The sequence below is a fragment of the Rhinoderma darwinii genome, chromosome 5, assembly GCF_050947455.1.
Source record: "Rhinoderma darwinii isolate aRhiDar2 chromosome 5, aRhiDar2.hap1, whole genome shotgun sequence".
In the NCBI taxonomy this organism is placed as follows: domain Eukaryota; kingdom Metazoa; phylum Chordata; class Amphibia; order Anura; family Rhinodermatidae; genus Rhinoderma; species Rhinoderma darwinii.
This window is the reverse complement of record NC_134691.1, coordinates 320161853-320174735: the sequence shown is the minus strand read 5'-3', so window position 1 is coordinate 320174735 and position 12883 is coordinate 320161853. Positions and strand designations below refer to the sequence as shown.

The window sequence follows — 12883 nt, the reverse complement described above, 5'->3', positions numbered from 1 at the left end:
TAATCCTGTTTCTGGGGATCGCCGGCTCAGAAATTCTGCTTCATTAATGCTACCCTGAGTAAATTGTCATAAGATCTTTTTTAATGTATTTGCTGCTGTTCTTCAGATATTAATATTATGTAATAATTAAAGGAAGATGCCTGGAAGTCCCTGAATTATTCTTTTGCGTTTTTTCATATTTAGCCATTTCTGAATTATCTTGAACCGGTTAGAAAATTCCTACATACCCAATCTCATGTCCTGAGAATTATTTGCATAATATATCCTAGTTAGTAGAAATTGGCTATTATGGCAAACTTCTGTCTCATGGGTGATGGGCAGCTTAAATAGGTTGTCTGGCTTAGAAAACTCATTCGCAAATCCCCTTTCAGGAAATTCGAAGTTAATAGATTGGGGTCTTACGTTCAGGACCTTCATCTATTAGCCAGAGCAGAGAGCGGCTACAGAGAGTGTATCTTGCTTTAAAGAGCACTTCACTTACGAGCTATACACAGACAGCACATGGATTTCAATAGGCACCATGTAATGCCTCACTTTTTTTGGGGTGGCACTGTAGGGAAATTGAACACTTCCTGCCAAGTTCCCCCAAAATTTACAGCAGCAGGATACCGTTTGATGTCTGACCCATTTCACAAAAGATAAAATTGATGGCCTTTTCTCATGATAAGCCATCAAAATCTGATCGGTAGGAGTCTGACTCTCGACACCCTAGCCAATCAGCTGTTTTAAAGGGGGCGCGATGCCCTTTTGATCATTTCTTTTCCTTCATTCCTTTCACTGCTCCATGCTGTAAAATGTTGATACACTTGTATAGGCAGTTCACAGAATTACAGTCTTCTTGCAGAATCTGAACCACCTCTGCAAGTGTGTAGGCAATTGCAGTATGGAGCGTTAGCGATGAAGAGGTAGCAGTGCTCGAGCGCTGCGACCCCTTCAAACTACTGATCAGCGAAGGTGCTGAGCTGAGAGAGTCGGACCTTCACCGATCAGACATGATGGCCTACCCTAAAGGGGGTTTTACACTGGGCGATTATCGGGCAGACAAGCGTTCATAGAATGCTCGTTGCCGATAATGACCCTGTGTAAACAGGTCAGCAATTAGCAGATGAACGAGCAAACGCTCGATCATCTGCTGATCGTATCGTTTTAAAAAGTAAAATATTATCGTTGTCGGCAGCACATCTCCTCCTTTGTAAGAGGGAGACGCACTGCGACATGATAATAATGGATGGGGATGAGCGATCGGAATAACGACGGCTCGTCCCCATCCATATCTCTATATGACAGGAGCAAACGAGCGCCGATCAACGATGTCTCATTGATCGGCGCTCACTGCATTGGCCGATTATCAGCCGGTGTAATAGGGGCTTAAGTATAGGCCATCAATTTTATCTCTCCGGAAAACCCCTTTAAAGGACGTGCATTGTGTAGGGGCCTCTTGGAATGGTGGAGCGGTGTTATATAAGATAGTGATTATTTGTTGACCACGGCCCCTTTAGGATAAGCTTAACCTGTGGGTACTTGTGTGACAGAATGTGTGTATTTTCCATATAAGTTGTAGGTATAAGTCCTTGCTGAATACTGCGGACTGTGTTTACCAGGCAGCTCTGTATTTTAATAGACATTCTGGCTTCTTGTGACATTTCTTTTCACCGCATCTCAAGATTAGGTAACTAATATGTCCTAGTAACTAGCTTATCAGCTGTAAATCAACGGGACTGAGCTCATGGTCATTTTTCTTCTAAATTACCATCTCAGGAATCCAGCTAACTACGACTGATCGTACGTATACTCAATGCTTTATTTCTTGTACTCTATTTCTGCCTTTTCCCGAACCGCTTTTTACAGATGAAGACAAGCTGACGTGGAACTAGAAATCCCAGCAGGCCTCGCCAACCTAAGCCACAAGTTGTTTGCAGCTTACAATAGACCATTTAGTCCTTTTAAAAAAAATAAAAAATCAATGTTTCCATATTCCCTCGTGCATATTTTGAAGTACAAATGGAACAGCTGCTTTTGACATACAGGTGGAAACTGTAACCCTTTCAGGTCTCTGATGGGCAGAGATTAGCATGCAGTGTGTAGAACTGGGGCACTGTCTGTAATTGCCATTAAATGGAAGTGCTTTCAATCCTCTTCGCATTAGCGCATATTTAACCGGTTTCATCTGGCAGGAGAAGTCACACACAAAATGAGCACTCCGCAAAAATATACATTTAGGAAAATAAATAATTGTCGACACACAAGGAGGCCATTATATCTAAGCTAATCTCGAAGTGACCTATAGAAAATTTCCTACCAAATTGAGGAAATTATCAGTAAATAAAATCAGTGCTTCTTCTGTTTGTTTTTTGGAAAGCTGGGTGCGGATCAATATGGCCACAATTACAGCTCCACCCAACTTTCCCAAACTCCTCAATGTCAAATCTGCCTAGCTAAGGTAGTAATGTATCCACAACCCATGTATAACTACACTGCGCACATTAGGCAAGTTGTATTTTTGAGGATTCGTTTTATTATTGAACAACTACAGTGCTGTCAGTCAATCCAAAATGTTAATAAACCTCAAACCTGAATATTTAAGAAAGTTAAAGTGAGGTTTTGGCGTTCTTAGGAGAATATCTATGTGTGCAGAATTATTATGTATCTAAATGAAAAAGGAAACTTTTCCCATCTCACTTGTTTATTTTCATCTGTTAAAGTGAGAATAATAAACAAACAACTCTAAATTTACAAATTAACATTTCTGACATTTAAAAAAAATTAAATAAAAATCAGTGACCAATATAGCCCCCCTTCTTTTCAATAATAGTCATAAACCTTCCATCCGTGGAGTCTGTCAGTTTCTTAATCTATTGACGATCAACTTTTTGTGCAGCAGCAACCACCGCCCCCCAGACACTGTTCAGAGGGCTGCACTGTTTTCCTTCACTGTAAATCTGCCGTTTATGAAGGGCCCACAAGTTCTCAATAGGGTTTAGGTCAGGTGAGGAAGGGGCCATGTCATTATTCTTTACGGGCTCGCCATACAGTGGAGCACTTCGATGCATGCGGTGGAGCATTGTCCTGCATAAAAATCATGGTTTTCTTGGAAGATTCTGACTTTTTCTTGTACCACTGCCTGATGAAAGTGTTTTTACCGTGATTTTGCAAGTCGCTGTAAAATTGCATGCCTTTTTTGGGTGCGGATGTCGGCCGTGCAACAAAATCGCACAGTGTGAATACAACCTTAATGGTTATATAGAGAATGTGCCACCCCTGTCCACCCTACAATATTACTTCATGACTAGCAAGATGTTCTGGTCCAGTCTGTAAGATCTGTACCGGTCATCACCCAGCTTTACCAGAAGCAAGTAAGAAAAGGCCGGGCTCTGCTTCATTCACATTTTTTTTTTTTTTCAAACTATTTAAAATGCTTTCAAGAAATGCCGTATGGATACTGTGGATATTTTGAGCTGTAGAAAGCAGAACAAATGTACAAAATCTATATCTCATTTATCCCTCATGGTTTTTTATTATGGATCTGAATGGATGAAATATCCGAAAAATGCACCTATTTTTCCACAAATAAAATCAAGATTTAGAACAAAAAAAAACCCATCGTATTGTTGAGATATCAAGAATGTCATTTTTTTCGGATTTTCCTTTTCGTTATGCTAAATTTACAAATTTCGTTTTTTTTTGTTTTTTTTGCCAATTCTAGGATCCAAGAGAGCTATCCGTCTTTCCTCTAATGGCTCATTCACACATTACAATCATATTGCATTTTCTAGACATGATATTTGAAAAATTGCAACAAAACGCCACGGTATTACAAAACTTGTGGCAAAAAAAAAAAGAAAAACGACCGTAGTGTGTAAATCGACTCTTGGGCCAGGATCACACATATAGATTTGATGCAGTTTTTGACTCCGTTTTTTTAGCCAAAGTCAGAAGTGGATCCAAAAGGAAGAAACGGTATAAGGAAAAGACTGATGCACCGCCATTCTTTTGTGTCCACTTCTGTGTTTGACCCAAAAACTGCATCAAAACAGTTTGTGTGATCCTGGCCTTAGGCTGGAATCACACATGCAGTATTTGTGATAGTTTTTTTTTTTTAGCCAAATACAGAAGTGAATCCAAAAAGAAGGAAAAATATAAGGCCTTCTTCACACACTAAAAATTCTAGCGTTATTAAAAAGAAATTTTCTGACATTTTTAGTGCCGTTTTTCATTTCGTTTTATTTTGTACGTGCTTTTATTTATTGCCATTTTTCCTATAGAGAAAAAATACCTGAAAAAAACGCCATACTCAGAGCATCCTACGTTTGGAAAAAAATCGCCCCTGGCTACAAAATTACCCCAAAACCGACACAAACCAAAATGCAGTTGTGTGTAGTGCATTTTATATTTCGCTTTAAACTTTAATGTAACATCTGGCCACACTAAAAAACATAGTTGAAAATGCCTTGAAAAACACACAAAAACACAGCAAAGAATGTGCGAATAAGGAAAGATTTAGGTCTCCTCTCTTTTCTATACAATCCTCTGTGTGGCTCAAAAAACTGCATCAAAACTGTGCGTGTCATTCCAGCCTCTAAAACCACTTCTGACTTCTGGCTAACAAAAAAAAAAAAAAAACTCTAAATCCGGCCTCCAGTGTTTCAAACATAATTTGTGTAACTGCTTTGCACTTATTATACATACATCACCCCCCCCCCCTCATCTCCGGACCAGGACGTGCTATTTCGCTAGGGGGTTAAAGTTTATTTTTTCCCCATTGGTTGGTAACTACATCAACAATTGACCTTAATATAAAAATTCCAAATTGATCCATCAGGATGTATGTAGGCTGCTACATTTCTCCTTCCAGTGAAAAAAAAATAATAACAAAAATTCTTGAAGAAATTAATGGAAACTCATCACAAGAGTTTAGGAATTCATTTCCTCCCCATAGTTAATGGATGGTTTTTTTTTTGTGCGTTTACATTTTTTAGTTTTTTTTTAAGGAGAATCTTTCCTTTTCCCGTTGTCAGATCATTCCCTACAGTAGTGTGCAAGATTTATAGGTGAAATAAGAAATATCATTATATCTATCTATCTGTGTATATTATCTATCTATCTATCTATCTATCTATCTATCTATCTATCTATCTATCTATCTATCTATCTATCTATCTATCTATCTATCTATCTATCTATCTATCTATCTATCTATCTATCTATCTATCTATCTATCTATCTATCTATCACTGTTGCCTTTGTTCATAACTGAATGTTGACTTGTGATGACCTTCGAACCCTCACGCTTATTATTTCTCACTCGAAAGCTGCTTGAGAATACCGAGTGTCTATTTTTTAATAACGTGTAATCACCGTCCTCGCTCGCGCCTGCCAGTAATTTCTGCTCCTCGGCCTGGAAGAGAAGCCATAATGCGACAATATTGCTCACAAGCTGTATGGACTGGAATAATCATTTTAATCTCTATGTCAACTGTAACGTTTAACCCATTGTAGCCCAAAAAGCTTGTTCTTGATCTTTATGGAGATTATTAATGAAGCGTGCAAATTTTTTTTCACATTTTTTTTCCCAAAGTTTCCTCTTTATTAGTTAGTAAGACACAGGAGACCAAGAAAATGACACGATTTCTATCTCATGTTCTGTGTTATTTGTGAGATCACTTGATATGCATTGCTTTTCACTAAGAACAATTGCGTTGAACCTTGCAGGGGGTCCCTCAATTAGCCATCTGCCTGTCAGAGGAAGCCGAGGATCACATCAAGGCAGCTGCTGCTTGGTCCCTTGGCCAGATTGGGAGACACACTCCGGAGCACGCACGTGCTGTCGCTGTAGCAAATGTATTTCCAAAGCTCCTGTCTCTTTACATGGACACCGAAAGCTCAGAGGACCTTCAAGTCAAGGTAAATGTCCCTTTTACTTGCAGCCGCTGTGTTTAGTCCATATTAATCTACTTCCTCCCTTGTCACAATGACTTCTCAAGATTTTACTGCTGTCTAATGAATGATCGTACCCATCATAGAAAAACTCTGATCATTTATCAAAATCTATAAGGCTCGTACAGTATGAATAGAACTGTGTGTGCATCTGCCTTTTTCATTTCCACTTTTTTCTACTTTGTCCGGGGCTCACCCTTGTTTTGGCATGTCAATTTTTGTTTTTTCTTTTTTTTTTTCTCCCAAATTGGAAAAAATTTGCTATAAATGTTTTTCAATTTCACACTAAAGTCAATGAAAGAACCGGATTAAAAAGCTGATTCAAGCGATGAAATGCTTAGCAACACGTCATTCCATATCAAGGTATAAAAAAAATGTAGTTTTTTATTACTTGGGCCGCATGTTTCCTTTTTAGATAGGTTGAAATTTATGGCCTTTTCATATATATTTTTTTCAGAATTTTCTAATTTTTAACTTTTGAAAAAGAGGCTTTCTTTTTTTCCCCTAATGTTCACAATAAAAGGAACCGAGTCAAAACACACACAGACTGAATAGATGACAGTGCTGGGATAAAATATGCTAGATAAAAATATAATAGAATAGTCTGTAATGTAATAAATACATTAATTTTCATGGGCCGTGTATTCTAACCTTAAAGAAGATCTGTGCGGTCTCCTGACATGTCTTTTTTTTTGTAAATAATTGTTTTCCCCATTAAAAAATAATTCTGGAGAATCTTTTTTTTAAAACGCTGCATTCCTCTGTTATTCTTCCTAACATTTTTTTAAAAATAAATTGATAGCTGGGTGTGACCAGTTGGGGGTGTGTCCCTACACAGACTGACACTGTCCAATCAGAGCTGACAGAGTGAGACTGTGTAGGGACACGCACCTTTGATAAGGGAAATAGTAACACCCAGTTGTCAAATTTTTCATAAATTTCTAGGAGGAATAACAGAGGAACGGTACAATGCAGAGTTTTAAGAAAAGATGTTCCAGAATAATTTCATGGAGAATACAAGTGTTTACTAAAATAAACATGTCAAAAGATGTGACCGCTAACATTTAAAGAGGTTCTCCACCTAAATGTTTACAGTTCTGGTTAATAACACTAGCTGACACGGTGTAAATTCTGTCTTGCTGCTTTTATCCATCTCTGCTGTCAGACAGTCTGGTTACTAGGAATACACTGCCTAACAACCGCCTGGACCCCTGGCGGTTCTACTGACTTGAACTTAGATTAACATAGCACCTTGGGGCTTGCAGGAGTTAAACTGAAATGTTCTCTATTTACTACTGTCCAATAGAATGTGTCCCTAGAACAGAAGATTTTGTCTTGTCAATACAGGATTGGTTCTTCAGCTAAGCCCCATTCATTTAGACCCCCACCGATGAACCATTAATGGGCTATCCTAGGCAAATGCTATCAATGATTTAGTCCTAGAAAACCCCTTTAACCTCTTAACGACGAAGGACGGATATATCCGTCCTGTGCAGGTGCTAGTTCCCGCAAAAGGACGGATATATGCATCCTCTGATCGCGTGGGTACTGCCAGTGTACCCACGCGATCAGCGGCAGGAGCACGGCTGTTATGCACAGCCTGGCTCCTGCCACAACTACCGGAATCTAAGCGCGTTCCAATTCCAGCAGTTTAACCTAATAAATGCCGCTGTCAATAGCGACATCTAATGTGTTTGACAGAGGGAGGGAGCGCCCTCTGTCACCCCATCGGCGCCCCCGCAAAGAATTTGCGGGGCGCCGGGGGCCTAACAAAGGCCCCCAGGTCTGCCTTCAGCAAATGCCTGTTAGGTCATGACAGGCAATAATGCTTTGGTATACAAAGTATACCAAAGCATTATATATGCGATCAGCAGATCGCATAGTGAAGTCCACTGGTGGGACTAAAAAAAAAAAATGTAAAGCAGTTAAATAAAGTTTGTGAAAAAAAATAAAATAATAATTTACAGTCAAAATAAAATAAAACTACTTTTTTTCCCCAAAAAGTGGTTTTATTTAGTAAAAGTGTCAAAACAAATCACACATACACATATATGGTATCCCCTCGATCGTAACGACTTGAACAATAAAATGAACGCATTAATTAAACCGCCGTATGAACGGCGTCCAAAAAAAACGCAAAAAAACAACGGCAAAATTCTCTTTTCTCCCATTTCCCCCCATAACAAAAATAAATAAAAGTTAATCTTTAAGATCTTTAAGTCCTATGTACCCCAAAATGGTACTAATGAAAACTACACCTTGGCCCGCAAAAATCAAGCCCACATACGTCCATGTTGACGGAAAAATAAAAAAGTTACGGCTCTTGAAATGCGGCGATGCAAAAACAAGTAATTTTTTTCTAAAAGGGTTTTTACACCGCGTTCCAAATTATTATGCAAATGTTATTTTTCGCTGATTTTCCTAAATAGTCTATGCAAATGACAGTCAGTATAATCTTCAAGCCATCAACCGTTGGAGTATAATGAAAATTTTATTGAACACATCTCCTAATGATAACAGAAGTTTTTTTTAGAAGTAAAAAAACTCAAAATGCACTGTTTCAAATTATTATGCACAACAGAGATCAAAACATTTTAAAGGTTGTAAAGAGAACTAAAATGGTAATTTGTTGTATTTGCAGCATCAGGAGGTCATATTTACAGAAATCAAAAGCTCTTTCAATCAAAAAAAACTTAACAGGCCAAGTTACATGTTAACATAGGACCCCTTCTCTGAGATCACCTTCACAATTCTTCCATCCATTGAATTTGTGAGTATTTGGACAGTTCCTGCTTGAATATCTTTGCAGGATGTCAGAATAGCCTCCCAGAGCTTCTGTTTTGATGTGAACTGCCTCCCACCCTCATAGATATTTTGCTTGAGGATGCTCCAAAGGTTCTCAATAGGGTTGAGGTCAGGGGAACATGGGGGCCACACCATGAGTTTCTCTCCTTTTATGCCCATAGCAGCCAATGACACAGAGGTGTTCTTTGCAGCATGAGATGGTGCATTGTCATGCATGAAGATAATTTTGCTACGGAAGGCACGGTTCTTCTTTTTGCACCACGGAAGAAAGTGGTCAGTCATAAACTCGACGTACTTTGCAGAGGTCATTTTCACACCGTCAGGGACCGTAAAGGGGCCTACCAGCTCTCTCCCCATGATTCCAGCCCAAAACATGACTCCGCCACCTCCTTGCTGATGTCACAGCCATTCACAAACCATCCACTAATCCATCCATCTGGACCATCCAGGGTTGCACGGCACTCATCAGTAAACAACACGGTTTGAAAATTAGTCTTCATGTATTTCTGAGCCCACTGCAACCGTTTCTGCTTGTGAGCATTGTTTAGGGGTGGCCGAATGATAGCTTTATGCACACTTGCAAACCTCTGGAGGATCCTACACCTTGAGGTTCGTGGGACTCCAGAGGCACCGGCGGCTTCAAATACCTGTTTGCTGCTTTGCAATGGCATTTTAGCAGCTGCTCTCCTAATCCTATTAATTTGTCTGGCAGAAACCTTTCTCATTATGCCTTTATCTGAACTAACCCGTCTGTGCTCTGAATCAGCCACAAATCTTTTCACAGTACGATGATCACGCTTAAGTTTTCTTGAAGTATCCAATGTTTTCATACCTAGTGCAATACCTTGGACAATTTCACGCTTTTCGGCAGCAGAGAGATCCTTTTTCTTTCCCATATTGCTTGAAACCTGTGGCCTGCTTAATAATGTGGAACGTCCTTCTTAAGTCGTTTTCCTTTGATTGGGCACACCTGGCAAACTAATTATCACAGGTGCCTGAGATTGATTACAATGATCCAAAGAGCCCTAAGACACAATACTATCCATGAGTTTCATTGAAAAACTAATAATTAAATGTTTATGACACTTAAATCCAATGTGCATAATAATTTGGACCGCGGTGTATTGTGCAAACGTAGGAAAACATATAAAACCTTTACATATTTGGTATCCCCTTAATTGTGCTGACCCATAGAATAAAGTTAACATGTTATTTACGCTGCATAGTAAACGGCGTAAATTTATAACGTAAAAATCAATGCTGGAATAGCTGCTTATTTTCAATTCTCTCCTAAAATAAAGTTAATAAAAGTTAATCGATATATTATAAGCATCTAAAAATACAATTACAATTACAAAATACAACTCGCCCCGCAAAAAACAAGCCCTTTATATGGCTATGTCGACGGAATAAAAATAAAGTTTCGACTCTTGGAATGCGACCGTGAAAAAAAAAAAATAATCCTTGTTCATTGACGTGCAAAAAGGCCTGGCCATTAAGGGGTTAAGGTGCCCACTGAAATGAGGGCTGTTGACAAAGACATTAGATAGCTTTAAGCCAACCAATAATTTGACTAAGGGGGGATTCACACGAGCGTGTATTCGGTCCGTGCGGGCCGCGTGGTTTTCACGCGGCACGCATGGACCAATACAAGTCTATGGGGCAGTACAGACAGTCCGTGCTTTTTGCGCAGCGTTTGTCTGCTGCGCAAAAAGCGCGACAGGTTCAATAACTCTGCGTATTTCGAGCATCACGCACCCATTGAAGTCAATGGGTGCGTGAAAACCACGCAGGTTGCACGGAAGCACTTCCGTGCGAACCGACTGAAACAGCGCACCAGCTGTCAAAAGGATGAATGTAAACAGAAAAGCACCACATGCTTTTCTGTTTCCGAACATCCAAACGGAGTGTCTTTGCGATGAGCGAAGCCGGACAAGCGAACCGAACTTCACCGGGTTCGGCCGAACTCGTTTTGGCCGTACCCGGCAAAAAAATTATCGGTACGCGACGTCAGGAGATAGTCACTGTCCATGGTGCTGAAAGAGTTAAACTGTTTCAGCACCCTGGACAGTGACTTCCGATCCCAATATACATGAACCTGTAGGAAAAAAAACGAAGTTCTGACTTACCGATAACTCCCGCCTTCTTCCTCCAGTCTGACCTCCCGGGATGACAATTCAGTCCAAGTGACAGCTCCAGCCAATCACAGGCCAAGCACAGGCTGCAGCGGTCACATGGACTGGCGCGTCATCCAGGGAGGTGGGGCCCGATGTCGAGAGGCGCGTCACCAAGGACGCGTCACCAAGGCAACGGCCGGGAAGTTCTCGGTAAGTACGAACTTTTTCTTTTTTTTCAACAGGTTTTTCGATATTGTGTTCGGCATTCACTGTCGAGGGTGCTGAAAGAGTTAGCTCTTTCAGCACCTTGGACAGTGACGGGCGTCAACTAGCCTCATCTCTATGATGGCGGCTGCGCGAAAATCACGCAGCCGCGCATCAGACACGGATGACACACGCAGCAGTCAAATGGTTTTTGCGCGCGCAAAACGCAGCGTTGTTTGCGCGCGCAAAAACGCAACGTCCGTCTGTATCTGCCCTAACTGCGGTCTTTCCTTACTCTACAATTGACTGACTCAGCTAAACCAGCGTGATATTTCCAAGGAGGGTGATAAGCAGCTGCCAGGTGCTTCAGGTGTTGCTTATCTCAAAAATCTTTTAGATTAGATGTGATGTCTTTGTCAAGATCATAACTATCCCCCTTGATGAATGTTCATGTTTGTGGCGGAGAGTGCGAGATCAGCTGCCAAATAACTCGGGCGCCGCTTCTCTGAGTGGAAAACAAACGGTGGGGGGGGGGGTTTAGAAAATGGAAAGCAATCTGTCCAGATTTGTCAGAAGACTGGATGGCAGCTCTGAAATCCTTATGTAAAATTACCCATAATCCCTTGTTATGTTCATCTCAGGTATTTATATTTTATATGGTATATTTTACTCCAAAATGACTGGCGGATTTAATGAATCTTCACTGGAGGTGTCATAGATTACATCGCTTTTGGCAAAATGTTTTGGCACATCTCTTTTTGCTTTGATGTAAAGGTAGTTCCGCATCCTATACTGTGTATTCTAGGGTCAGATTTAAGGTTGGCCGGTAAGAATTTGGCTCTATTAGGGATTAGTTTAGCAAAAAAATAGTTGTTTTTGATGAATAAGATTGCAGCTGCTGATAAACTTCGAGACCCGGTTCTCTTTCAGGAAAGATGGAAAATTTGGTCGACTCCGTTCTTGTTGTAGGGATGTCCTGCCTCTTCCTTTTTTTCCCCCCTGGTTGGCTGAATTGGGGGATTGGTGTATAGGTGGGAATATTTTGGACTGATTTTTTTGTTGACGGATTTCTCTGTTTTTGTGCTATTGTTTTTTTTCTGATCGAATGGTATGTAATTGAAGAAAATAATAAGCGAATATTTAAGGTTTATCCTTTTAGACGATTTGCCGGCATTAATCTGATGCATGCGTTCAGCTATTGACTAGACTCCAGACAGGCATTTTCTCTAATAAATAAAGAAATGTACAGAAAAATAACATCCTCCATTGTGTTGAATGGCTTTAATGAGGTTAGAAAAACCTGGTTGCTTTCTTCCCGAAACTGCGCCATTCTTGTCCATGGACTGTGTGTTGTACTTCAGCTCAGCCCTATTCACTTCAATGGGGCTGAGCTGCAATACCAGACACAGTCCATGTACAAGAGAGGCGCTGTTTCTGGAAGAAAGCAACCAGGTTTTCATAATTGTATACAATTAATTATTATATATTTTTCAGTGTTTTGAATTGACTATTCAAATAAACAAAATCACCTTTTCAAGCCCACGGGAGTGTGAGGAGTGTCAGGCGGGTCAGGGTTTGCTTAGCAGAGCAGCAGAAATTATCTTATCTGTAAGTGCTTGTCTGCTGGCAACAATTCCTTGGACCCAACTTCTAAACCTTCCAGCCTTCAAGGGATATGACTGCCTTTTATTTTTTCATTCTGTAAGTCTGCAATGTTATCAATGCAAAACAATATGATATCCATTAATCTTCTGGCATCCACACTTCATTCAAAAAGAAACTATTTTATTAAGGCCTTTGTCCTATATTGCATTCCGTCTGTT

The 12883-nt window shown here is 40.1% G+C and overlaps 1 protein-coding gene across 2 annotated transcripts in view; it reads left to right on the top strand.

Annotated features, from left to right (window-relative positions):
- Positions 1-12883, top strand: part of SPAG6 (sperm associated antigen 6) — a 116803-nt gene that overhangs the window by 74048 nt on the left and 29872 nt on the right. For both annotated transcript variants that reach the window (XM_075827564.1, XM_075827565.1), the window contains one exon: positions 5710-5901. In XM_075827564.1, coding sequence (XP_075683679.1) covers positions 5710-5901 — 192 coding nt within the window. The remainder of the gene's footprint in view (positions 1-5709; positions 5902-12883) is intronic.